The 27,888-nt window shown below is 39.4% G+C and overlaps 1 protein-coding gene across 1 annotated transcript in view; it reads right to left on the bottom strand.

The window, feature by feature from the left end:
- Nucleotides 1-27,114, bottom strand: part of GBE1 (1,4-alpha-glucan branching enzyme 1) — a 265,131-nt gene extending 238,017 nt beyond the window's left edge. The window contains exon 1 of the mRNA XM_070488680.1: nucleotides 26,753-27,114. Within this exon, the coding sequence (XP_070344781.1) occupies nucleotides 26,753-26,886 (134 nt within the window). The 5' untranslated portion in view covers nucleotides 26,887-27,114. The remainder of the gene's footprint in view (nucleotides 1-26,752) is intronic.
- Between the last annotated feature and the right edge of the window lie 774 nt (nucleotides 27,115-27,888).

Raw genomic sequence — 27,888 nt, 5'->3', positions numbered from 1 at the left:
TACAGTAAGCATTAAAATATACTTGTCTAATCAATGAATATACATAAACATGATGGGAACTGCATGGAGCCAGGTCAATAAGTAAAATGAAACAGAAAGCCTGCTATTAATCAAGATAATTATCACTCACAAATGGAATACTAGAGTACAATACAGCACCTTTTATATTAGGCAAACATACACAGCAAGCCCATTTCCATTAAAAATAACTCAAATCGCAGATTCAACTACATTAAAAAAATGCCAAATAAATATGGTCATTGTTTCTACCATCTAAGAGATTTAACCATTGAAATCTGTGAGCTATAAATATTGAAACCCAAGATCTACTACTGTTCCTATAACTAATTAGATGGCGACCTCAGCCAAGTCACTTAAATTCTTCCCTATTGTTTATGCCAAAAGCGTCAGAGACATCCTTGATTCCTCTTTCATATCCAGTCCATCAGGGGGTCCTTTGACTCAATTTTCATAATAGATCCAAAATCCCAATCACTTTTTACCACTTTCACTGCTAAGACATTGGTCCAACCACTATCATCTCTCACCTGGATTATCTAACAGCCATATGTAGCCTTCCTGCTCACATCCTTGCCTCCTATAATCTATTTTGAATGCAGCCACTCAGAGTAATTGTGATGGTTCATTTTATAAGTCCCAACAGATATTTGACTAAACATTATTTTGGGGTATGTCTGTGAGGCTGTTTCCAGATGAGATCAGCATTTGAACTAGTAGACTGAGCAAAGCAGAGTGCCTTCCCCACTGTGGGTGGGCATCATCCAATCCTTGAGGGCCTGAATAGAACGAAAAGGTGAAGGAAAGGAGGATTCACTCTCTCCGTCTGACTGCTGAGCTGAGACATCGATCTTCTCCTGCCCTCAGACTAGGACTGATAACATCCGCGCTCTGATTCTCAGGCCTTCGGGGTTGGACTAGAACTTATGCCATCAGTTCTCCTGGTTCTCAGACCTTGAGACTTGGGCTGGAACTAAACCACCAGCTTTCCTGGGCCTCCAGCCTGCAGACAGCAGATCATGGGACTTCTCAGCCTACATAATCACATAAGCAAATTCCTCATAATCAATCTTTACGTATGTATGTAGGTGTGTGTGTGTGCATGTGTGTGTATTGACCTGCTTCTCTGCAGAACCCTGACTAATACAGTGACCACTCAAATCATAAGTAAGATCATGTCATTTCTCTGCTCAAAACTCTCCAGTGGCTCCTTATCTCACTCTCAGTAACAGCCAACCAGTCTTTACAGTAATCTGTAAGTACTTGCAAAACATGACCCTCACTCAGTTATCTTTCTTACGTCATTTCTTACTGCTCGGTCCCTAACTCACTATGTCCTCAACAAACTGTTCTACTTCCAATTTCCTGAATCCTCCAGACAAACCCCTGCCTAAGGGCTTTTGCACTGGCCATTTCCTCTGTCTGAACACCCTTCCAGAGGTATCTGCCTAGGTAATTCCCCTTCAGGTCTTTGCACAAATGTCAGATTCTCAATAGCTCCTACCCTGAAAAATGCCTATTTAAAGCTGCCCTCCATTCCTGTGGCCCTTACACTTTTCTACGTTCTCTTTTTGCCACAGCATTTATCATCCAACACTTACATTTACTGTGTAGCGCCTGTGTCCTGGGGCTAGAAAGTCAGCTCCTCAAATGTACAGACTTTCGTCTGTTGTGTTCACTCTCACATTCCACGTGCCTATAACAGTACCTGGGCCATAGCAGACACGAAATAAATTGCTGAAATGAATCTGTTTCTTTACTTGAACAAAGGATGAGAGAGTTGGACAAATTTGCCTCTCTTTGTTACAGAAGTATTTATTTTCTGTAGTTATCTGTTATTTTACTAAATATAAATAAGATTTTACTTGTTTAAGAGCATTAGGTAAATCAATTATGAAAAAGAAAAAACTTTAGGACAGAAACTCTGGTTTATTCTAAAGCTTTCCAATGTAACTTTTATTCTCATTTTTATACACAAGTCATTAAACTATAGAGTTTTATTTTTAAATACCACATTAATTTTTATGTATGAGTGTGTACTTGTGTAAAATAAATATACCAAATTCCATAAAATTTATTTTCTATTTGACAAACAAGAAAAATTAATCACTATTCAAAAATAAAGCTCAAGTCAAAAAGCTAAAGAAATTCGTATTTCAGAAGTTTGACACTGTGTCAGTTGTTCAAAGTGAGTACTCTTTTCAAATTAATAATATGCGATTCTTTGTTTTTCTTTATTTAATTAAATACCATTCATTTGGAGAAAGAAAAAAACCCTAGAGACTCAGAAGCGCTGAACCAATATTTGAACCCTGCATTAAGTTAAATTTTGCTGGGTCACCAGATTAAAGCACAGAGTTTATCACCCACCATCTGGCATATGTGAGTCGTACTAAAGCACCTAGGCTGCTTGCTATTCCGTGCTCATCAGCTTCAACAAGTACGATGGCTTTAGTGTACTAGGCCAGAATGATGTTCTCTAGATATCCAGATGACGAACATCTGTCTTAGTCTGGGTTATCCAGAGATACAGAACCAACAGGAGAGAAACAGCTATTTATTAAAGAGATTTATTATAAGGAATTGGCTCATGTGGCTATGGAGACTGAGAAGTTCCAAGATCTGCAATGCACAAGCTGGAGACCCAGAAGAGCCAAGGGTTTAGTTCCAGTTTGAGAACCAAGGCTTGAGAACCAAGAGAGCTAACAGTGTAAATTCTAGTCAGAGGACAAAGGCCTGTGAACCAGATCTGAGAGTGTAAATTCTCCTCTGAGTCCAAGTCCGAAGGCAAGGGAAGCCCAATGTGTCAGCTCAAAGATAGGCAGAGAGAGAGGGAACTCTCCCTTACTCCATGTCTTTTTGTTCTCTTCAGGCTTCAGTGGATTGGATTCCACCCACCCACACTGGGGACTTCAGTCTACCAATTCAAATGTTCATCTCATCCAGAAATTCCCTCACAGGCATACCTAGAGTAATGTGTAGTCAAATATATAGGCACCCTGTAGCCCAGTCAAGTTGACATAAAATTAACCATCATATGGTCCCTTTGGATCATATTATGACAGAGATCAAGAAAACTGTCATTGTTTTGCCCTAAAAACACGAAGATGTTCAGCCCCCACTGTGAGTTGAAGGCCATCTGCCTCTGACTGCCCTTACTAATTTGCAAAGAGAACAAAAAAATTGTCAAATCAGCTGCTGCATACTAGGTACCACAGACTGTATTGATAACACATTTTAGAAAGCAAAGCAACTGGAGTCCTTCTGATTAGGTTTGCTCTAGTCCATAGTTATTCTCCAAGATCCACCCATCAAATCAGCAAATTAAAGTGAATGTTATAGAAATCTCCATTACGTATCTTTCACGTCTTTGAAGGTGGCCCTACTTGCTGCACTGTTTCCAGGGACGTAGTGCTGCTTACGGTTTTGTCTTTCGTTAGTGAGAAGCAATCCCAGAGGCTTCCACTTGGTCCTTCCCAAATAGTCCTCACTCCACAAGAAGTCAGTGGGAAAACTGTGCCAACTCCCTAGTCTGTTGCAACTAAGCACTCAGGAAACTGGAAAGCCATCACAGGATTAGCTTGGCATGCCATTAGACCCACAGGGACGAAGATCAAGTGACCCCCATAAGCCTCAACTCTGACTGACATGCCACTATGGCATTTACATCCCCAGGATAAATCCAGAATCTATTTTTATTAATTCTCAAAATTCTGGGCTTTTTCCTGGTAGACAGCAGGTCCCTTTGGGAAAGCCTTGAAAGATTTAAAGCACATATTTGTGGTAGTATTTTATGGCCTTTCTCAAGGGAAATCAGCCTCTCCTTTAATCAAGAGGCTCCAAGAAAAGCTGTTCTCCCTATTTCAGTAAATAAAGTCTAGTTTCTATACAACACACCTAGAATTTCCCCAGTTATATAGATCAAGTAAAAATTTAGTAATCAGCCAATGTGTCACATTCCTAAGAACACTATGATCAATTAGCCACATCGCAGAACCCTGCTCTTCAAAACACTGACTGCCACCCCCCCAAATGGCAATTACAGCCACTTAATCAACGAAGCCTAAGCACTGCCGAAGCCTTTTGCTACCAGATTCCATGATCCCCACTAAAATCAATGAGTCTAGTTCAATGGCAGCATATCCCCACGACACTTCCCAGCCTAGAGCTACAACAACAGTCTGCTCCCTGCACCAATACATTTCTTAATTATTAGTCAAAAGTGTGCCCTCTGGAATCTCATCACGGCAGAGTGACCAAGTGGGTGAGAAGACTGTCCACGATGAACCTATGCTACTGTTCCCATCTTCCTATGCCTTCCTCCTTCCTCCACAGCCTAGGAATGTTCAGGTATCTCAACTTCATCAAATGCTAGCCATTGTTGAGCCCAAGTTCCAGTCAAAGCAATCAAGCAAATTCTTGGAGCCACTTGCAGATGCTCGAGCTAACACATTAAATCCAGATTCTTGTTAAGAACACTCACATCAATAAATCTGGCTCAATCTGAACTAAGTATACTCCTATCAGTATGTTCCATCTTCCTTAGTCTACTTTCCTTAGAATTCAACCCAGTACATTACTTCTGGGTTGCTGTGGACACAAATTAGCTTGCTAGCTGATATGCCAGTCATCCCTGTGGAAGGCTAAGATCTGACTCAGTTATGAGCCTGAAGGAATTGAGAGGCATACAGGTAGATCCCAAGAAGAACAGTATTCCTTGCCCTTTAGAACCTATAAATGGTCTCTGTGCCTCTGGTTTATTCATATTGATTTTAATACTTGGCAATATCTCAAATCAGTATTATTTTTTCCATTTATACAACCACCACCCCAATCAAAGCTACCATATCACCTACCTGGAATGCTGCAATTGCCTCCTAACACTGAAAATGTTTTGTTACACACCATTCAGCCAAGGAGAGTGTAATTAAAACACAAAGACACTAAAGGTTATAAACAAGCTTACTTTGTTAGAAAAATTTTTGTAGATATATAAAGAATGAAGGAGGGGTGGAAAGTAGAAGCAGGAAGTCCAGTTCCAAATTGGATCAGACATTGATGGTGCCTTTGAATAGAGTGTTAGCACTAGAGATGTAAAACAATGGTAAGATTCAATAGGACACAAATGATGGACTGATGGGGAGGGTAGGAAAGAGAGGAATCAATGACAATAGAGATTTCTACTGGGTAGATATGTAATGCTATTTACCCAAAAGAGACAGAGGGTCAGCTCCAAATATGGAAAGTGTGAATCTAAAGGTCAGAGAAAGGATTGGGGTATAGATACGAATTTTGAAGTAAATTACTATATACATGATACTTAAAGCAGTGCTCAGCTGCCAACTGTTTATCACTGGTCCATGACAAGGTCAGTATTGAAATTGAGAGGAAGCATTTATAAACTTTCATAGCAATTGTACACAGTATTTTTATATCTTTTGAATGTAAATTAAAAACTAAGCCTTTTATTTGTATGCCTTTTTTCCTCCAGTTTTATTGAGAAATAACGGAAACAGATCACTGTGTAAGTTTAAGGCATACAGCATGATGGCTCGATTTACATGTATTGTGAAATGATTATCACAATAGGTTCGGCTAACAGCCATCGTCTCAAATAGACACAATAAAAAGAAAAGAAAAAAAATTTCTCCTTGTGATGGGAACTCATAATTTACTCTTAACAACTTTCCTATATATCACACGGCACTGTTAACTACAGTTATCATGCCGTACATTGCATCTCTGGTACTTCTTTACCTTATAACTGGAAGTTTGTACCTTTTCACCATCTTCTTCCAATTCCCCCTGCCCTCAACTTCCGTCTCTGGTAACCACAAGTCTAGTCTGTTTTTCTATCAGTTTGTTTGTTTGTTTTAGATTCCCTTATAAAGGATATCATACAGTATTTGTCTTTCTCCGTGCAACTTGTTTCACTTAGCACAATGCCTTCGAGTTCCATGCATGTTGTTGCAAATGGCAGGATTTCCTCATTTTTTATGACTGAATAATATTTATGAAAATTATATTGGAAAGCACTGATTTAAAACTACAGTAGTGGGTGGAGGAGAGAAATCTAGAGAAAAATTCAAACTTTTAGGGATCGGGTATGATTATGAGTTTTGTCCTTATTGCACCATAAAAACTCTATACACTGGAATGTATTTCCTAAGATCGCTTATCGCACCATAAAAATTCTATACACTGGAATGTAATTCCTAAGATCGCTTTATCATCCATATCTCCTTATAACCATCAATAATATTTAATGAGCACTTACTTCTAAACAGATAGTCTTGACAAGGGTTATCTCATTTAATCCTCACAAAATCTTGATAAAGCTGGTATTATTATCCCCATGCTACAGAATAAAAAATTAAAGGCTAAGGAAGTTGAATAACTTATTCATGTCACCTAATTAATAAGTTAGGGAGCTGGGATGTGAACATAGGCCAAGTGACCCAAGCCTCAGCTTTTTAACTACTGCAACATACATATACTGTCAACCTATCAATAAGCCAGTTTCTGTATTTTAAACAAAATATTTCATATGAAGCTCATCAAAAATTTCTGGATACATGCCTCCTAGAACTAGGAATTTATTTACATCTTGGTTATCAGGTAAGTTTTGCATACTAGTGTTTATCACTGGATTATTCTTGTTACCTCCAACTACGCAGTAATTGCTCAAGAACAAAAGACAGAAGCACACCTTCTAGAACCTAAGATACTGTCTGGTAAATCCTGAGTGAGTTAATGCCTGTTTCAGGAGAGTTTGGATCTAAGCATCCGGCTTTCCTTAATAGAAAAATAAAGTAGTTAACTCTGTCCATCAATTGTGTAGGCAACACAATAATGTGGTCACACTGACTTTCCAGCTGACTTGATTTTATTGAGAGTGTTTTCATTATTGACTTGAGTCTTTTCCATGAGGCTTCTCAAATGGGTTAAGCCAATTTTACCTTGGCTTGTCATCCCTTGAAGACTGATTTATCTCTTCAACTCCTTTTAGAAAATATTTCTGCTAATTTTCTTATTTTTGTTTTTAACTATAAACACATATCCAAACATTAGATAAATTAGGCATGACTTTTGCTTAAGTTTCTATACTTCCTTTCGATAGCCCATAAAAACAATTAAAAATAAAAATTAACTATTACATATTGCAGGGTATTTATTTAACCTAGACTTTTCCACTTTTTTCTAACTCACACTTGAATTTTGTCTTAGCTCCAAGAAAACGTGGTATGAAATAATATTAACATTGGATACTACTTATTTCAGTATTCAGTATCTGCCAGGCAACAATGCTGAAGGCCTTAAATGCATCTTCCCACAAAAATTAATCCTCAGAACTCTGGCACGTAAGTATTTTTTCCCCCTCATTTTCACATATGAAGAAACTGTGGCTCAGTAAAATAAAAAGAAGTCCCAAGGCAGAGCCAAAATTGACAGTTAATCTCACCCCAAAATCCATGTTCTTAATCATTATGTGCACTTCCTCCCCTTTGTAAAATGTACAAAACTCCCTTGGTAACGATCCCTTCTAGAGCATCTTGCTAACATATATTTTCTTGCATTAACTTTCTCCAGTGGATTACAAAAGTCATTTCCTGTTCTGGATTTGTGGACATAGATGTATCAGATGCTGGATGATGTTAAGAAAAGCTGGATGCAAAAATGAATGATTTCCTAATTGAAAGTCTAAATCATGATTCAGGTACGGTGAAAACCTGACATGTTAATTTTCTTCCACAGGCAAAAAACCCCCGAGAAACATAAGGAAGGTGCTTTGAAACAAGCAAGGCGACTTCTACTGAAATGATCACTAGAATATCTGTTTGTTCTAACATGCGATATTTTCACACAATGTGAAGATGACTAGACTGAGTTAAGCCCTTACAGAGAGAAATTTCTACCATCTTAGATGAGTCATTCACGGTAGCAACAGCACAAGCTCCTTAATTGTAAAATAGAGATAAAAGCACAAAATTAACCTGAGCTGAAAGATTTGCAAGAATTTCACTGGCGATAATGCATTTTTATGCATTACAAACACTACAGGAGAAAAACAAGAAATTAGGATTTTTATAACAAATTAAAAGACTATGATTCCATTGAAAACATAGGTAAATATGTTTTGTCAACTAAGGCCAAAAAAAAGAAAGAAAAGAAAAAGAAAGGAAGAAAGTGATACTCCTAGGGGGAGGGGGTTGTTACAGTGAATACAATGAGCAACTTCAGGCATTACTGACCCTGCTACTCAAATTGTGGTCCAGCAGCATCACCTGGAAACTTTCCAAAATGCAAATTCACAAGCCCCACCCTAGACCTACTACATCTGCATTTTAACAAGACCCACAGGTGATCCACAGGCACTATTCTTGGCTATTTGCATTGTTTGAGAGAGAAAGCAAAATATAATGACTTTAGCTATCTTATACTCCCCACATTCAATTCCAGGCCCTACCATGTGGCCTTCTGCTAGTTACTGCAGCAATCTCCCTCCCTCACAGTTCTCTTCTGCCTTGTGTATTTACTAAGAAAAGAATAATTAGATCTTAGCTTTGTTCTAACCTGTGACCAGGTAGGTCATGATTGTAAGTTTTGGTTTTTGTTTATTTTGTTTTGGCTTTTCTTAAGGGCCAGCATTACATATGGGTGGATACCGCTTTAAAAAAAAAATCCTCCCATTCACAGTTGAAACTCTCATAAATTCCCAGATGATTGATCTTAAATCAGCCTGCAAACACCATCATTTAAATATATGTAATATATGAGTATAACATAAGTTATTATCAGCTGTTATCACTTTACCTCTAGTTAGCTGACCAGTCAGAAAATCAACTAAAGGTCGTAGAATGGAAATGGAACCGAGGGAACGCCAACAGGAGGAACGGAAATAGGATAAAAGGCTCAGTTACCATGAAAATATGGCCAATATCTAATGAATGTATATTTGTCTCCCAAATTACTCCAAAGCTAGCTTTTATTAAGATTATATAGAAATTACATTGTGGGGTCTCTACACTTCATGTATGCATTCACTTAAGAAACAAATTCTTCCTTATTAATACACTCACTAACGTACACCAATTCCACTACATAGTGCTACGCAGAAACATCACAATACAACACAAAGAAATCTGGTATAAATTATTTGCATCCTTTCATTCTTTATAAGTTAAGCATGCTTGCAGATTTCTGATGACTAGGCAAGGAGGAGGGTGAAAAGAAATGGCTTAGAGTCTTGTCAAAAACGTTATGAAAATGAATGCTTAATTGGTGGTATGACAACCACTTGTATCTGTTCAGTCCAGAGTTAGCACTGTATTTATTATTACTTCTTATAACAAAATCTAAAATGCAGTAAATGCTCTTAAGGAAATAAATAGCTTAACTATTCCTTCTCATGCTAACCACTGAATGAATTATATCTGCCTATAACCAGGCCTCTGCCTTGCTTCCCAGGAACCCTGGAAAATTTAATGGTCTCACTCTTTCCAATTTGAAGATAAATTTTTGGAGACTTGCACTATTTCTTTTTTGCCTTTCACAGTAGTTAAAAATAGTGGCCCCAAGGGGCCGGCCCGGTGGCGCAGCGGTTAAGTTCGCACGTTCCGCTTCTCGGCGGCCCCGGGTTCGCTGGTTCGGATCCCGGGTGCGGACATGGCACTGCTTGGCAGCCATGCTGTGGTAGGCGTCCCACGTATAAACTAGAGGAAGATGGGCACGGATGTTAGCTCAGAGCCAGGCTTCCTCAGCAAAAAGAGGAGGACTGGCAGTAGTTAGCTGAGGGCTAATCTTCCTCAAAAAAAAACAGTGGCCCCAAAAATCTACCACTCCCTAATTTAAATCATGTAGTCCTTGTCATTAAAAGCAATTCCTCTGTTAAATGATCACTAGTCTCATGGCTGCAGAAGGAAATTAGAAGGACCCGCTCACGTATTGCCTAAGAGCACTGGAAAACACACGCGTGTGTGCCCACACACACACAATTTGTTTAAAATCTAGAAACTAATTTTATCAAAAAGAATCCAACACAAACACTAACAGCTGGAAAGATCCTTAGGGAATTGTCAGGGACTAAATGTTTGTGCACTCCCAAAATTCGTATGTGGAAATCCTAACCCCAGTGTGATGGTATTGGGAGGTGGGAGGTGATTAGGTCGTGAGAGGGCAGCCCTCATGAATGGGATCAGTGCTCTTACAGGAGAGACTAGAGCAAGCTTGCTGCTTCCCTTTCCTCTCTGCCAAGTGAAGATACAAGACAGACCTCTGCAAACCAGGAAGAATGCCCTCACCAGACACTGGATCTGCCAGTGGCTCGATCTTGGAATTGCCAGCCTCCAGAATTGTGAGAAATAAATTTCTGCTGTTTAAGCCGCCCAACCTATGGTGTTCTGTTACAGCAGTCCAGACGGACTACAGCAGGAATCAATCAGCCAAACCCGCCCCAACTGGGCTGAGGTCTAGGCCACTAATTATTCAGCGAAGACATCTCTCTCACACACACACACACACACACACACACATATACACACGACATCTCTCTTTCTCACACACACACACATTCTCCAACACACAAAATGCCAATGGACTGGGATTCAGAAAGTTAAAAAAAAGAAAACAGAGTATAGAGCCAACAGAAGTCATACAGCACTAAATCCAGCTATTTGCGGCTTATTCACATTTTACTATTTCCTAGGTTATAAATGAATCTTAATTAAAAAGTAAAGTGAATGTCATTAGTAAATAGCAATTAACTAACAATACATCTATATGAAACATTTCTTTGATGCCATAAAACATTAAGTGCCTAAAATTTTAATATTTATCATTGTATTTTCAGCCTGAACTTTGCATTAATGCAAAAATGGTTGTTAATAATGCATAATAATCAGTAGCGTCATAAGCTTGAGAAACATTTTGCTCAACAAAATGTTTGATTTTTTTTTTTTAAGCCAAAGAAGAAGTATTCAGACCTGGAATGAATCATGATGTGATAGAGCCTCCGTTGTATTTAAAAGTGTAAATTCTGTTTTAAGCTTTTCCACTCTACTCGAGAAAGAGCAACGACAAAATTCCCAAATGTCAACACAGATGGAAGTTGAGAGGAACAGCAACGAAATTTAAAATGCAAACTATAACCCAAAAAAGAAGCATGCTTCCTTTCTCCTTTTTAACACCAAGATGACTATCCCCAAAGAGAGGAAAACTCCCATTTTCTGCTGTTTGTATACAAATAGCACAATGAATAGGAAAACATTTATTCCAACTAAGACATGATACAAAAGCCATTTATATACACATGAACACACACATAACATATATGATACAAATGTATAATACATATTTATAGCAGAGCCAGAGTTCTAATTTTAGTTGAGCCCTAGGCCTCTAGACAGTCCCTAGAATCTCCTGAAAATGTTGATATTATAATAGATGTTTCAAAATCTACCTCGGCATAAGCCAGAAGTGGCCAAGGATAAGAGAACAAGGGCTTTTCCATTACACACCTCTGTTTACCAGACTTTCCCCATTAAAAACCTAAATTGCTCTCGAGAATGTCATTATTACCAAATTGAGACCCAAAAGCAGCCTCAAGAGCCTCAGCTTAGAACACTGTCTTATCTCAAATCAAAATCAAGACTAATTCATGATCACTCGGGATGGCAATCTAGATAATTTGTTTCATTCACTTTTCAGATGCCGCCTTAAAAAGGGAATGTGCCACCTATTAAATGAACCTGAATGCCCTTTTTTTTAAATCAGCAAAAGCGAAACAGTCTCTCATCCTAGTATGAATACTATTGCTCAAGGAAACTTTGTGGACGACTTTAAAAGTTCAGGTGGAAAGTCAAAATTCTATTCATTAAGAAAATAAAGTCTGGTTTACAATGTAGAAAACTCAAACAGATTTGAAATAAAAATTAAAACTTTGCCTGTCTTCTGCATAGTAATAAAAATGAACTATTTCTGTGAACCAAAGTAATTTCAACAAATAGAAAGCATAGGCATCCCAGCGTCTGCTATGCCATAAACACAAAAAAAGACATTCCTGGGAAATCCAGACAGAATTTTAACAGGGAAGGTGAATGACGCCAGCAAGGATAGAAATTACTACTGGCCTGGCTGGAAAAGCATGTTAGGCTTGAGGCAAAAGAAGTTTTTTAAATAGGAGAATGTTCTGAAATAGAAAGCATGTTAAACAGAATTGCCCGAGGACTGTTAGGAAATGAAAAATTACACTAACTGCATTGGGAACAGCAACCTGATAAAAGCACAATGAAGAAATTACAATCTTCTTCCTGAGTAGTATTAGACACGAGAAAGGTTAAGCTGTATGCGAGAGAGGTTTTGCCCCCCACAGGCCACTACACGGTAGAAGAATTACTTCCAAGCGTTTCCAGGGACCCTCCAACAACTACGGTAATAAATATTTCTATATTTCTAATATTACAGAACAAGTCGGACCAGACCCCCAGTCAATATCTATTTGCAAAGCACCTCTTGAGCACAAACCTCTACCCTAAGCTCTATGGAAAACACCTGAAAGACAATAATGTGTTCCCTAAACATATTCTTCTCTTCTTAACTTCGAAACACACATCCAGCATCCCAGGGATGCTCAGTGAGTCAGCATGTACTGAGCAGCTACAGTGTGGAAAACACAACACTAAAGAGAGAAAGAAAAGAGCATTCCACAGGAAGAATGTGACTGACAGCTCTTGAGGGCGAATACTTTTATAAACGGTAATGTTTTTAACTATTATTACAAGGGTAACTATTAAGTATGCAGAGTGAGTAGGTGCAAAACAAATAAAAAGCATAAACACTGAAGAAACTACCATCTAGAGGAAATAAAAGCAAATCATGAAAAGGGCATAAGACGCACATGTGTTCATGCACGTACACACATCCACAACACTGTGGACAGTTTGAACAGCGATCCAGGAGCAATCCGTCCAACTCTCCTCTCTTACAAGCAGAGACCAACTCAGGAATAATGCAAGTCATAATGAGTCGCTAAAGCAAGATGCTCGGGGCAACAGTTAGGAACAGCTGCTATTTGGGCTGGGTCAAAAGGAGGTTGGCACACCCCAAAAGGTCTAAGGCTATTAGAGCACAGAATAGCCACCTGATCTCAGTCACTTTATCACGAAGGACCAGATTTACCTTGGCTGACCCATGTTTTGTTTTGAGTTTGTTTTTGCTTTATGGGACAGATGTAATGCATTTAGCATACAAAAATATGATATAAATAAGAATCACCTCAGTGAAAAGGGCAATGTGGAAGAGACATGCCAATTAACTTGGGGAAAATGTGGCTACCTAGTTAGCCCCAGTTAATTAAGCATGTGGCATAACTCCATGTTGACATTTAAGACACCATCCATTTATTTCTCTTCAAGTATGATAAACAGTCACGGGTCAGTAATTGCTGACTCCCTCTCTTAGGCAAAATCAGAATCTCTATGAGTCTACTTTCTTCTGTCATGAACAGAGAGCTGACTGAACCTTTCCCCCTCCTCAATCTCCCCTTTCAATGTCTTTACAGGTCATATCAACTCTTTCTATAAAAGCTCTCTACCAAATAGTTAATCTAAACCTGCACTCTCCAACATTGTGGCCACTAGCCACATGTGGTTATTGAGCACTGGAAACATGGCCAGTCCCAATTAAGATGTGCTGTAAGCACATACACATCAGATTCCAGACTCAGTATGACAAACAAATGTGATATCATTTTTTTAATCACATGTTGAAACAATAATATTTTGAAAACACTAGGTTAAATAAATATATATTATGAAATTCATTTTATCAGTTTCTTTTTACCTTTTTTCATGTGGCTACTAGAAAACTTCAAATTACATATGTGGCTCCTTTTTTTTTTTTTTTTGAGGAAGATTAGCCCTGAACTAACTGCTGCCAATCCTCCTCTTTTCGCTGAGGAAGACTGACCCTGAGCTAACATCTGTGCCCATCTTCCTCTACTTTATACGTGGGATGCCTACCACAGCATGGCATGCCAAGTGGTGCCATGTCCGCACCCAGGATCCGAATCGGCGAACCCAGGGCCACCAAAGCAGAATATGCGTGCTTAACCCCTGCGCCACCAGGCCGGCCCCTATGTGGCTCATATTATATTTCTGTTGGATAGCGTTGATCTAGGTGAGACACTTAGAGTGGGGTCAGCAGGGGACATTCAGTATTTGTTCACATTTCTGGGACCCTCTCCACTGGGTGGCACTCATGAAAATGTCCCCCTGATTCATTCAGGAAGAAATGCCCTTAACTTACCTAGGAATTGCCTCTAAAAACAGCACACAATCTCTTCCAAAATGGGCTTATCTACTATAAAGAAACATACTGATATATCAAACATAATTTATAAACTATTTTAGAGGTTTCAGTTCTTACACAATGTGGCAATTCTTACACAAGCACATATTGCAACCGAACCATTTTTGCAACTAAACTTTCATTTAAAAGCAACAAAAGCTGTGTAAAGGTCTATAGTTTTAACGAAGATTAATGTCTTAACTATCAATTTCTTTGACTTTTTCCAAAAACGAGTCTCACAGACTTTGTCCACATTCTTCAAGACTCAGTCCTCCTTTTATGGAGAAATAACTTCCAGAATTTAAGGCAATTCAAATGAACTTCTTCCCTAACAGAACAGGGCATGCTTTCATCCTTCCCACACTGAATTTCATGCACAAATATTCACTATAACAGCATTTACTTGTGCATCTCCCCAGTTTGAGCTCCCGTCAGGTAGGAAGCCTACCTTACTCATATTTGTTCTGCTAGCACATAGAAAAATGACTGGACAAAGAGGATGTCGAAAATAGTTTGCTAAATAAGTACATTAATGAAACAGCCTGTGACTAGATGCCCTTGTATCCCCTGGAACACCAGTCAGGGGAATAATTTTCTCTATGTAGTCCTCTTTTGTATCTTGTCCTAAAGACTCATAGGCAACCACGAAACTCACAATGCAGATGTAAGAAAAAGCAACTTTGATAATGCTAAAATAAAACCCCTTTTACCTACAAGTAGAAAAATCATTGTGACCATTAAAAAATTAAATTATCTGGTTAACTATATTAGTATATATGGATCACTTATTTTCAAAAAATCAGAACATACAACAAATATTTACAAAATAAAATTTGGTCCAATACTAACTCAGTTTTAAACTGAGGCTGGGACCATGCCATGCTTTGCTAATCAAAACATTAGCTGTGAAACAGCAGCATCAGCATGACCTGGGAGCCTCTCAGAAATGCAGAGCTCAGACCCAATGCACATAAAACAACATACACGTAAATTGTAGTAATAATCAGTATTACTGTGATGATGATGAGAATTTATTATCAGGAGAGTTGGCAGAAGTCCCTTTTGGGCGTTTATTATCTAACTCATCATAATGAGTAAGCACTGTGGAAGGAACAAATCCTCAAAGATTCCACTTTACTTTTGCATTAGGTGGGTAAATTTTTAGCTATCTTCTTCAAAAATTTTCCAAGTTTTGCCCAATAAATGTACTAACAACTTCCATCTCTTAACATCTAACCAATTTCTTTCTGGAAATGGACACACTCTGATTTCTAATATATTAACAGCACACAGAATCCTGACACACATCCAAGTAAAGATTGAGACTGAACTAAACCCAGGCTAATTTCAACTGGATGAAAAGCAACTAATCTTAGGAAATACTGACATTACTTTAGGTAAGATTTAACAAATTCATTCGTATAAAGGAGAGTATAACACAAAACTATTTTGGAGACTTACTCATCATTTAAGTCAAGTAAACAGACAAAATGAATGAAACTTGTTTTTAAAAGAAATATTTTTTATAAAGTAGAACTGAAGAATATATAACACTGACAAATGAGTGAGTTCTAAGTATAAGTAAAAAATAGGAAAAACCTTAAAAAGTCAAATTAAAATTATAGGTTCAATCTACTATATAGATTAATATCTACACATGATTGGAATATAAATCAATAAAGTAATGCTATGACATAATAGAAAAATATGAAAATTAAAACTAAAAGAACTCAACATGAGGTATCTACTTGGGAATGAATTATTGTATATTTCACAAATTATTCTTCCCTTGCTTCCTAAAGTTTTGAGACTGTCTTATAATGATAATGAAAAGTTAAAATAAGATCTTAGAAATAAGAAACTGACAGGTTAACTAGTTCCCACTGCTTTCAACAATCTATAGTTTATGTAAAATTGTTATCATTCACATATCTCAGTGAAATCTGACTAAAAACTAATTTAATTTTGGTCAGGTGGCTCCCCAGTACAAGTCTGTCAGTTTATGATCCTAAAAAGGAATCAAATAGGGGCAGGCCCAGTGGTGTAGTGGTTAAGTTTGTGCGCTCTGCTTCAGCAGCCTGGGGTTCATGGGTTCAGATCCCAGGTGCAGACCTACCCACTGCTCATCAAGCCATGCTGTGGTGGCATCCCACATACAAAATAGAGGAAGATTGGCACGGATGTTAGCTCAGGGACAATCTTCCTCAAGCAAAAAGAGGAAGACTGGCAAGAGACGTTAGCTTAGGGCCAATCTTCCTCACTAAAAAAAAAAGGGGGGAATCAAATTATCCATAGGCAATAAAATGAACCTCAACCTAAACCTCAAACCTTATACAAAAATTAACTTAAAATGGGTCACAGACTTAAGGGTAAAATGTGAAACAATAAAACTTCCAGGAAAAACATTCGAGGCAATCTTTAGACCCTAGAGCTAGGCAAAGAACTCTCATACGTGACAACAAAAGCATGATCCATACAACAAAAACAATCAATAAATTGAAGACCAAAATTAAAAAGTTCTGCTCTGTGAAAGACTGTTTAGAAGATGAAAAGGTAAGATACAGACTGGGAGAAAATATTTGCAAACTAAATATCTGCAAAGGACTTGTATCTGTAATATATAAAGAAGTCTCAAAATTCAAAGGTTAAAAAAGGAAAAGTCAATCCAGTTAAAAAATGGACAAAAGACATGAACAGACATTTCCCCAGAGGATATACAGATGGCAAATAACACTTTAAAAGATTTCCAATATAACTAGCTATCGGAAAAATGCAAATTAAAAACCTCAATGGTCTATCACTATACACTTATTAGAACAGCTAAAATTTAAAAAGTGACAAAACCAAATGCTGACAAGGATGCAGATAAACTGGAACCCTCATACACTTCTGGTACAGCCATTATGGAAAACAGTTTGGAAATTTCGTATAAAACTATACATACATTTGCATATGACCCAACAATCACACCTGCAGTCATTTCTCTGAGAAAAATAAAACCCACACATAAATATTCATATCTTAGCTTTATTGCATTATTTTTAAAAGCCAAAAACTAGAAACAATCCACATGTCCTTCAACAGGTGAATGGGTAAACAAACTGTGGTATATCCATACAATGAAATACTATTCAAAATACTATAAAAGGGAAAAAACTATTGATATATGTGACTTGGATAGATCTCAAAAGCATTAGACTGAGTGAAAAAAAGCCAACCTCCAAAGATTACATATTGATGATTTAATTTACATAACATTCTAAAAATGAACAAAATTATAGAGATGGAAAATAGATCTGTGCTTACCAAAGGTTAGGGATGGAGTGAGAGGGGACAGTATAATTATAAAGGAATGAGGAGTTCCTCTTTGGTGATGGAATAGTCCTATATCTTCACTGTGGTGACATTAATATAGACTTATGATAAATTTGTAAAGAAGTATACGCACACAAATAAATGAAAGTGGAACCTGAATGAGGTCTGTAGACTATGAATGTCAATTTGCTGGTTTTGATACTGCAATATAGTTAAGCAAGATATTACCACTGGGGCAAGCTTGGCAAATTGTACAGGAGCCTTCTCTGTACTCTTTTGCAACTTCCTGCAAGTCTATAAGTATTTCAAAATAATGTTTTTAAAAAAAATTTTTCTAACACAATTTGTAATTCTCTAAATTCACTATATTTTTAAATGTCCTCTAACTTTAAACGTACTTTGAACTTGCTAGAACCAAACTTCAGTTTTTATAACACTCTTGATTCTAAGTACTTGCCACTTAGGTGCTGTCTTTGTGAGTAAAAGTTTACCTAATTCTGCATGGATAGCACGGTTTTCAATAAAAGGCACTTTAGGGAAATGAAGCAAAAGAAGACCCGTTAGTTTTACTACACTCCTATCACCAGCAAGTATGACTTAAACAACCCAAACAGCACGGCCAACTGAAATGGTCAAGAGGACAGAAGACATCCATTTGTCAACAAAAAAAAATTGCACAAATAAGCAAACCAAAGGATCAGAGATTTATAATGCAGAAAGATAAGAGCTGCAAAACAAAAAGCACAGAAATGACCAACATGAACTACCTCTAAACATAGTCGTATAGAATGATCACAGATAATACACCCATAATGTCTTAGGAAAGAAAAGTAGTATGACCCCAGATCATCCATCTTCTATTCTGACATCAAAGAGGAATCGCATTCTTCCACAAATTCCCCTTTGGTCCCATTGTGAAAGACAACACGTTAAAATTGCCTATGAGGATAAAATCCTCTATTTATATGAAAAATCTGTAGTAAGTATGTTCTGAAGAACAATAGTTACACATCTTAAACTTTAAAAAGAAAAGCATAGAAAGGTATAATGCCAAAGCCCCATAAGCTTGTATGTCATTAGATAATAAAAGACAATTCATATTTTAATGATTGAGCATAAATTAATTGACATCTTCAACTTAATTCTTCTCTCTAACCTCACAAATACTACATTCTTCAAATAACTTAAAGATAAATCATTTTTTAATGAGGCCAAGAGGACATGGAAAAATTATTAGTAATTGACAAACTCATTTCCTTTCAAAACATTCTCATATTTAAAATATCTGTAAAATTAAAAAGAGAAGATAGTGGTACTCCCAAGCTGCGGGGCCAGGTGGCTAAGGAGACCAGATTGGCTCATTTTAGACCAGGGCAGCCAAAAATCTCTATATTTCCCCAGGAAAAGAATCCAAAAAAATATAGATCAGGTCCAGTAAAGTGAAAGCCGTGACCCAGATGTCTCCCAGGAGTGGAAATGTCTGGATTCGGCCCAGAAGGATTTGTACACAGATGTGATGTTGGGGAACTATGACACGGTCTCACTGGGACTTTTCATCTTTCGCCAGACGCAGTCTCCTCTGTGGAGCAAGGAAAAGAGCCTTGGGAAGCTGTGAGGCAAAAGGACATATCTCAGGAAGGCGTGTGTGCAACCAAAAGCCTTGATTACTCAGGCTCACTTTCAGCTAAGGATGACCGTGGGACAGTTCTGGTCAATAATTTGTAAATTGAAAGAACTAGATGGAGTTTACAAACAATTAACATATGTTGGTTAAAATGCACATAGCAAGCTAGCACATGCTCCTGCTGGAAAGATCGCGTGTAGTTGTGCCCCGCCATCTTCTAAGCTAAGAACGAAGACCACGTGCTAATGAGAACGGAGGAGAAAGATAAAGAATGAGTCCCTGCCAAGGCCTAAACCTCTCACCTTCACTTTCTCTGTGAGAAACACAAACTTCTATTTCAATAACTCTCAGTTTGTGGGATTTTCTGTTAATTGAGGGTGTGCTGGGTTTTCTGTTACACAGACCTAAAGCATAACTGATTCTATTATGTTTCTGTAACAGAGGATGTATCTGTATTATGTAGTTATTCATAATTAAATATAACCTGTGACTAGTTGCTTATAATTTATGAAAATGAAAAATTAGACTGATAATATTGAGTAACAAATGATTTCACTGGTAAAGGAAACATTTAATTCTCACTTGCCCAATATTTGGAAAACTTCAAGTTACCTAGACAAGAAGTATATTTGCAGACTCAGTCTCTGATTATCATATTTTAGCTTATAGACCTAGAGATTATGTCTCATTGTAATTTATTTTTCAATGGATCTACTAAAATACACATGAATATTCCATTCTTTTGTTTTCTACATCTCATTGCAAAGTCAAATATATTGAAAATAACTGAAATCCTCAAATTTTAAAAAGAGAGGGAAAAATAAAAGACAAGGCAAGATATAAAATTTAAATTTTTTTTTTTATTACTTGATTATATTTTCAGACTCTACTGGATAATTCTTTCATTTTCAAACTTTTAAGCTGCTATTGTGTATTTTTATTCATATTTTTGAAGTTATTCCTGTTAGAGTAGACTTGGTAGGACCATTCCTCCAACCATCCAGAGCCCAGGGAGAGGAAAGTCCCTGCCGCTGTTTGACGCCCAAGAATAGGAACACCCAGCAATCAGATGAAAGAAGTGACAAGAATGAAAAGGGAGATCCAGAGAAGAGTGATTCTGTTTCTGCAGGCCAGCACCTACCTCTCTCAACAAAGGCAGCTTTGAGCTTATTATATCCGAGACTCATCTTGCCTTCAGCTTACGGTAAACTGGCAACTGCCTTAGCATTTCCTCTCCAAATTAAAGATCAAAGTTCAAACATATTCTTTTCCTTCTCTATTAGATTATGATTAAAATCACCACCTCTCCACTTCATTCACACAATCACTCTACCGGGAAAAAGAAGGAACCCCCTAAAGTAAAGGCACCATTAACCAGCAAAAGGAAGAGTTGTGGGGAATTTCTGGTCATGTTATTTACCTGACGGTTGATTTCAGGATACAGCAGTAAAGAAGCTGACAATAAGAAAATCTTCTGAAAATAATATTCTAGCTAATATTTGAGATGGAAAGTTAATTTGCTAATCACATCATTATCATTAAATGACTATTATTTATTTACTGAGCATCTTTCCATATATTCCTAGTCCTCAAGACATTCCTAAAATTGGGTCCTAGCCATATTTTACATAGGAATAAATTGACGTTTGCAGGGGTTGATTAATTTGCTCTCAAACTCAAAGTCGCTTAGCCCTTACTAGAGCTCAAATTCAAGCCTTGTCTTGCTCTTATACACTGCAATATGGTCACTCAGCAATATTTTTACATACTTTTTTTCCATTTTACATGTAAAGAAACTAAATTTAGAATCTAAATTCTTTTGATCACTTAAACATAAAAATGCATCAAGTTTTACAAGTTAGTCACCATAATGTAAACAATGTCAAATAAACTGCAATGGAACTGTATGATAAATTAATGAATCTAGATTGTTTAAGAACATATGTTTAATGTGGAGTTTTACCTTCTGTCAATGTACCGGTTCCTGTTCCCCTAAACACAAAACAGAACAGAGCTGCTTTTGGATACTAAACACAAAAGAACCCTGGATCCAAAACAGTGGGGAGCACCTATTGATGAGCAGACATCGCCACAAGAAGAGAATCTACTCTTTACTAAAAAATAAACTTCCTTTAGAATGAAAGGTACCTGATAGCAGCAATTCTCTCCAATGAAAACACTGTCATGTTTTCCTTTAATACCTACAAATGTATAATTGAAGTTTAATCCATGCTTTCAAATAACAGCTGCGTGATATACTTATCAGTCAAAAACCATAGCACATTTCACAGAAACGGTATTATCATCTCACTGTCTAACCGGGACCAGCTTGGTGGGAGCTGGACTGAATCCTCTAAGAAGTTACCAGATAAAGAGTCATTTCTCGGGATGTGGTGCAGCAGGCGCCAGAGCCTAAATGAAACCAAAATGCTCCAAGGAGTCATTTTAAGGCACTTTGAAAACGAGAAGAGGTCAAAGCCTCTTGCCCATCACTGTAGAGAATCAAGGTGTGAGTGTGGAGTTAGCAGACATGTCGGCTGCAAAGGGCAAATGAATCTGCTGGTATAGAGGAGCAGGCCAGCTACATCTTGTAATCTTCAGGTTCCTCCCTGCCTTCTAGAATCATTGACATTTGACTTTCTTCAGAGCCCACAAGTTGGCCAGGCGCTGAGAAAAAAGTACACCATTCAGCTATGAAAACTTCTGTGCTATGAGAATCAATTTTTGGTGTGGTTGCTGATACACCAAATCTAAACTACTTTCCAGCTCTGATTAGAAACCAATGTAAAAGCTATTTTGATTTATAATGGAACAGAGACCTCGCTCTAATTGTAATACTTAACACACTCAGGATCACAAAAACCTCTCCTCCCATTCTTGGGCACAGAATCTGACCTTAGGCTCTCCCAAACTGAAAATTCCTTCAGTGATTAAACCTTAGTCTCTGTGGAGTATGGAAGTCTCTAACTACTAACAGTTTCCTTGGTTTTCTCTGGTTGTCTTCAGCTCTTTACTTGAACATATATTCCCATTCTCATAACTCCTGGTAACTACTGCTTCTTCTCTGTCTATGCATCCAAGCGTGCCCAACACTTTCAGCTTAAGGTGAGTTGACCTGAAACTCACTGGCACAGAAAAGAGAAAAACAGAGTCAGCAGACATTCACTCAGTCATTTGCTGATTCAAATACTATACTGTTTCCTATAAGCCAGGTGTGGTTCCACAGACTGAGAATACAACAGTGAGCAAACAATATGGGCAAAGGGTCCATCTACTGGAGCAAATCATCGAGGGGGGCACACAAAAGAGCAGGAAGACAATACCTTACAGTAGATGCTGACTCTCAGGATGGGGGTGTTCAAAGTGGTAGACAAGAGGTGGGAAGAAGGTTTAAGGATGGGGAGAAGTCAGGGAAGGCACATAACATCTAAGGTGTGTCTTGAAGCATGTGTAGAAATTCACAAGACAGAAGCAAAGTACACATCAAGCAGAAGAAAGAGCACGTACAAAAGCATAGCTGGACCCACAGCTAGACCAAAACATGTAGCATCCAAGACAGGAAAACATTCAGGCACTCTTCAAATTGATATTCTTTAACATGTGGTAAAACCTATTTTATGGGGTGAGAAAAATTATTTTCTATTAATAAAAATTAAATGCAGAAAAGGGCTCACTTAATCACTTCTACTAAGCTAAGAGTCACTCTTCTGATAAAGATCAGAAAATGTTTCTAGTTCTTGATCTCTCCTGCCTTTTAGTCAGTGATTCTCCTAGACTCCTAACTTCTTAGCCTACACAACATAAGAAATGAAAATCTTCAGTATTTCAGAAAGGAGTACAAGTGTAAAACAGATATGATTTCAATTTATTCTAGTGATATTTTAGTGTATAGAATAGCCCCCAGACATTCCAGCTGCATCTCTACCCTTAGGCCCTCCCTGGCTAGATGGTACAGAGTGAGAAGGAGAGTCCAAAGATGAGGCTAAAAGACAGACAGGGACCGGATCATGCAGAGGCTGTTTTTGTAAACCAAGTGAGAGATGCTAGCAACTTGAGCAGAATGATAGCAGCAGGATACAGAGTGACACACACGTGAAAAACTACTACTGACTGGAGTTGGAGGTAAGAAGAAAGGAGGGGTGGGGTAATTATGGATAAGTTTAGGCTTGAGCAGTTGGTAAATGAGGATACCACACTGAAATAAGGTATAAAGGGACAATCAGGTTTGGGATGAAAAAACGTAAGTTCGGTTTTATGCGTGTTAAATTTTGTACTTATAGGACATCAAAATGAAGATATTTATAAATAGGACTAAGACCAGGAGAGAGATTTGGGGTGAAGTTAGATGTGGGCAGCCTCAGCACATAGATGGAATCCATGGGACGGATAAGAATGCCTAGGGAAAGTATACAGAGTAGAAACACACAAACATACCTAGGGAAGAGCCTTCAGAATTTCAGATATTAAATGGTCAGAAAGAGGTTGAGGAGAAACAGCCAGAAATCATGGAAGAAAAGCAAGAGCTACAGTATCATGGCTTCACAGATCCAAGAAGTAGTCCAAAATGTCCAATGCTAGAGATAAAGAGGAGGAAAGAAATATCCAGGATGTTACCAAGAAGTCATTGTGAACTTCTTGAGAACAGTTTTAGCAAAGAAAGAGTAATCCCAGTGGCAACTAGCTATGTGCACTTAAGCGAGTCACTTGACCAAATTTCAGGTTCTTCACCTTTAAAACAGGAAAAATAAAAAGGCCCACCTTTTCTGCTTCCCAGTTTTGTTATGAGGATTAAATTAAATAGCATAATATATCTAAAAGTACTATATAAATTTTAAACAGAGGGTATAGACAAGTGTTATTGCAACTGTGTCGTTCTTCATGCTGTTCACAAATGTCAGTTCTCTCTTCCACCCACACGGTTTAGAAGTCACGTTTGACTTGCAGTGGCCAACACAACGTCTCAGCAGAAGTGGCTCATCACTAGGCTAAAGCTGTCAGAAACAGTGCATAGTTCAACACGCTCTCTGTTCCTTGCCACTGACACTGTAGAAGCATGTTACCAAACGAAGCTTTCATTAGCCTAGATCCTTGAGTGACTGCCATGACAGCCTGACTCACATTGGCATGAAATATCAGGACAATTCAACGTTCCTGTTTTAAAACACTAAGATACTGGAATTACAATCACAGAGACTAACTGCAGTATAAATAACAAGTGAAAAAAGCAGGAGAGCCAAGGGGTATCTCAGGAGGTAATCAACAAGACTTCACAGGGACTGTCGCACATAGTAATGTATAAATTTTTATTTTATGGCACAGAATAATTTACTGACCCTCACACTTGATTCAATAGTCTTACAGTTACAGAATGGGTAACCAAGAACAACAAAATGTACAGAGAATTTCTAATGAATTTCTAATGAATATGTATTGGCTGGGGAAGGATAAGTCAATCCATCAACGAGAAGAAACTGACTCCTCCATCATCATTCTTATACACTGTTGTTCCTACCCTCAATTTTCTTCACTCCTTAGGAAGCATACTTTGCACCTAAATGTTTGACTGGTTGTATATTTGTGTTAGGCCAAGGACACGCTGTCCAAGTGGGTTATTAGAAATAAACAGAAAATAGAAAAAGAAACCAGGACCAAACTTTATGAAAGAGGAAATTTTTATTTTTCAAATGTTAACAGTAAAAGTTACTGCTGCCAAGCGCCAAATTACTATTTGACATGCGTAAATGGAACATGTGTGCTGGAAAATGGCAATTACTCAGAACCAAGGCCACAAGCAGAATCCAGGTCAGAGGAAGGCACAAGCGCCCATTGAGCCAGCCTTCTCACCGAGAACACTGGACTGTCCCCATTTCTTTATTCTAGCCTTTGTCCCTCTCATTAGTTTTGACAAACCATGAAAGAGGATCATAAACGCTTCAATCTCAGTGGAGCTGAAGTGAATTACATGAAAGAAACATTTAACAAGGGATGTTTATCTGCTTGTGATCATTTTTTAAAAAGGAGGAGGAGAAACGCAGACAAAACATTTCCACAACTCTTCTTTCACAATGTCTTAAGCACCATTCTACAAAGCATACAAGTAAATTAGTGTCATCATTAATAAGCACATCAAAAAAGTTTGACCATCATCTCTTGCTCTGAACTTTTTTAACTAATTCTAAATCAAATTCCACCTTGAAATCTGAAGATTACTCACTAAGTTCCTTTGAAAGCATATATTGTAAAAGTGAAAGCAATTTCACAGCGCTGCTCTCAAAGGGTTTATAGAAGGGCCCAATCATCTGATTAAGGGAGCAATGGCTCAAGGTGACCACTCTGAGGAGGGCCCATTCATTAGGCTACACAAGCTCCGGAATGAGATGCTGTACTGGACTTTATGTCCCTCACTTTTCCTTCACAGGGAAATCCTTAACAAACAGTTGCTGAATTGAATACAAGTAGTAAGTCACAGTGCCAGGTTACGAACCTAAGATTTTTTTTTTTTTCAAACTCCAGTCAACCCTGCCTCATTACCCCCAATCCTACTTCCTGTCAGTAGACGTTTTCTGCTACTAAAATGTCACTGTATATTCTGTTGCCACGGTAGGTTTCATTCTCAAGTGACTTGGCTAAAAGGGCAGAAAGCATTAAACCACAGTGTACTTAGCTCACAAATGTAACTGCTGCAACTAGGATAACTACTACTTTAATCTTAAAAACTATACCTTTTAAGTTGAGCTGACTGCTAGTTATTATCCCAGCAACGTAATTGTGGTAAACCAATTTACTACAGCAAGAGAGGGCACAAACTAAAGCTAAAGCATCCTAAATCGGCCTCTAGAAGTTCGGCTTTCCTGCCTTTCTCCCTCTTGGGTGGCAGCGACGAACACCGACGAAGAGTGCTGTACATCTGGCCCGAGAAAGAGAAAAAAAGTGACCAGGACAGGCTTAATCTTCCCTGAGAGGGAGAATATTAACAAGGAAAGAACAAAAGCCGCCTGAAAGAATCCTGTTGGATATAAAACCACAGTATTTGCTATGAAATAGAGAATTCCGAATGCGCAGCACACACGCGGGCGGCCCCGCCCTCAGCATCAGCACCCGAGGAACCGGGCGCCCGAGCACGCGCGCAATGGCGCAAACCGCTGCTTCCGGGGAGGGGAGGGGAGGGGAAGGGAGGGGAAGGGAGGGGAGGGGCGGGGAGGGGATGCGGAGGAAGTTTACTCCGCGCTTCGGGTCCCTAGTCCCGGGACAGAGCTGCCCCCTACACCTCCGAACGTTCTGGACCCGCTGGCAGGAGCCAACCCGACGCCCACCCTCGCAGGCTGCTTCCCTCCCAGCGCGGGGGCGGGGCCGGCGCGGGGCGGGGTCTCGAGGGGCGGGGCCTGCGCCGGGAGGCGGGCCGTCGGGCTCTGCGGCGCGGGGGCTGGGGCGAGCGCTGCCGGGCGGTACCTGCGCTGGAAGTCCGGGGCGTAGGGCTTCAGGTACGGGTCGACCTCCAGAAGGCGGCCTAGGTCGGGCACGTCCGCCAGAGCCGCCGCCAGCGCCGCGTCGGAGCCGTCGGCCCGAGCCGCCGGCGCCGCCATCTTCGGCCGCAGCCCGAGTAGCCGAGGCCCGAGCCGCTCGAGTGGGCCCGAGCGGGAACGAGCTCCGCGGAGTGGCCGGCGCGAGGGCGGAGCCGAGGACGCCGAGGCGAGCGGCTGCGGCCCGGGGCCCTTTATAGCGGCGAGCGCGGCGCTGCCCTGCCCCCGCGGCGGGGAGGAGCGGCCGGCGGAGGAGGCGGCGCCCGCCCGCCGCGCGCACCTGGGCCCGGCCGCCCCGCTCCCGGCGCGGCCGCCTGCCCTCCCCGAGCCGGCCGGCGCCCCTCCGCTCGTCCGCCTGCGGCGCCTCCCGCGGCGGCAGCCCCTTCGAGTGGCTGAGCTGCCTTTCTTGGGAGGGACCTTTCTTCTGGAAGTTCCGCGAATTTGTTGCTGTTAGGGCGGTGTTTCCGACGGATCGAGTAAACTCCCAGTGAGGGCAACAGTCTAGTGTGACTGTAGCGATACCGTTGAGAATATGAGGACTGCTCCCCAGCCCACACTGGCCCGGGCTTCCCTGTCTCGGGAATTTAACCCGAAGCGGCAGGAGTCGTCCCGCGGGTTCTCTAGTGTCCTGGTTCTGTTCTCTGGGTTACCAAAGGCGGAGAATTGAAACCGTGGCAGGAAATTTCCCATACCTCAAAATAAAGAAAAAAGACCTTTTTGCCTTGGTTTATCACTGTCACAAGCTTTTCAACGATTAAACTGTCCCTGATGAGACAAACGGTATAGGGAAGAGCATTAAGTCGAAATTTGTGCCACTTACGAAGGAAGTGATAACGCAAATCTCCCTCCCTCTTGGCTTAAGAATGGGGCCTCTGTGTAGTCTCCCCCGCCTGGAAACTTCCTCATCTTCTTTCATTCCCATTAACTGGCTTCGAGCTCAACGATCCTTTTTTTCAGTATATAGAATTGTACACGGAGAGAACTGGGTCCACCAACCAGGGAGTTTCCAAACTGCCTTGTACCTAGAAACGAGAGGCTTGAGGTGTCTGTCCCAGTTAAGACCGG

This window comes from Equus asinus, chromosome 18, assembly GCF_041296235.1.
Source record: "Equus asinus isolate D_3611 breed Donkey chromosome 18, EquAss-T2T_v2, whole genome shotgun sequence".
In the NCBI taxonomy this organism is placed as follows: Eukaryota; Metazoa; Chordata; class Mammalia; order Perissodactyla; family Equidae; genus Equus; species Equus asinus.
This window is presented reverse-complemented; position numbering and strand designations above follow the sequence as displayed.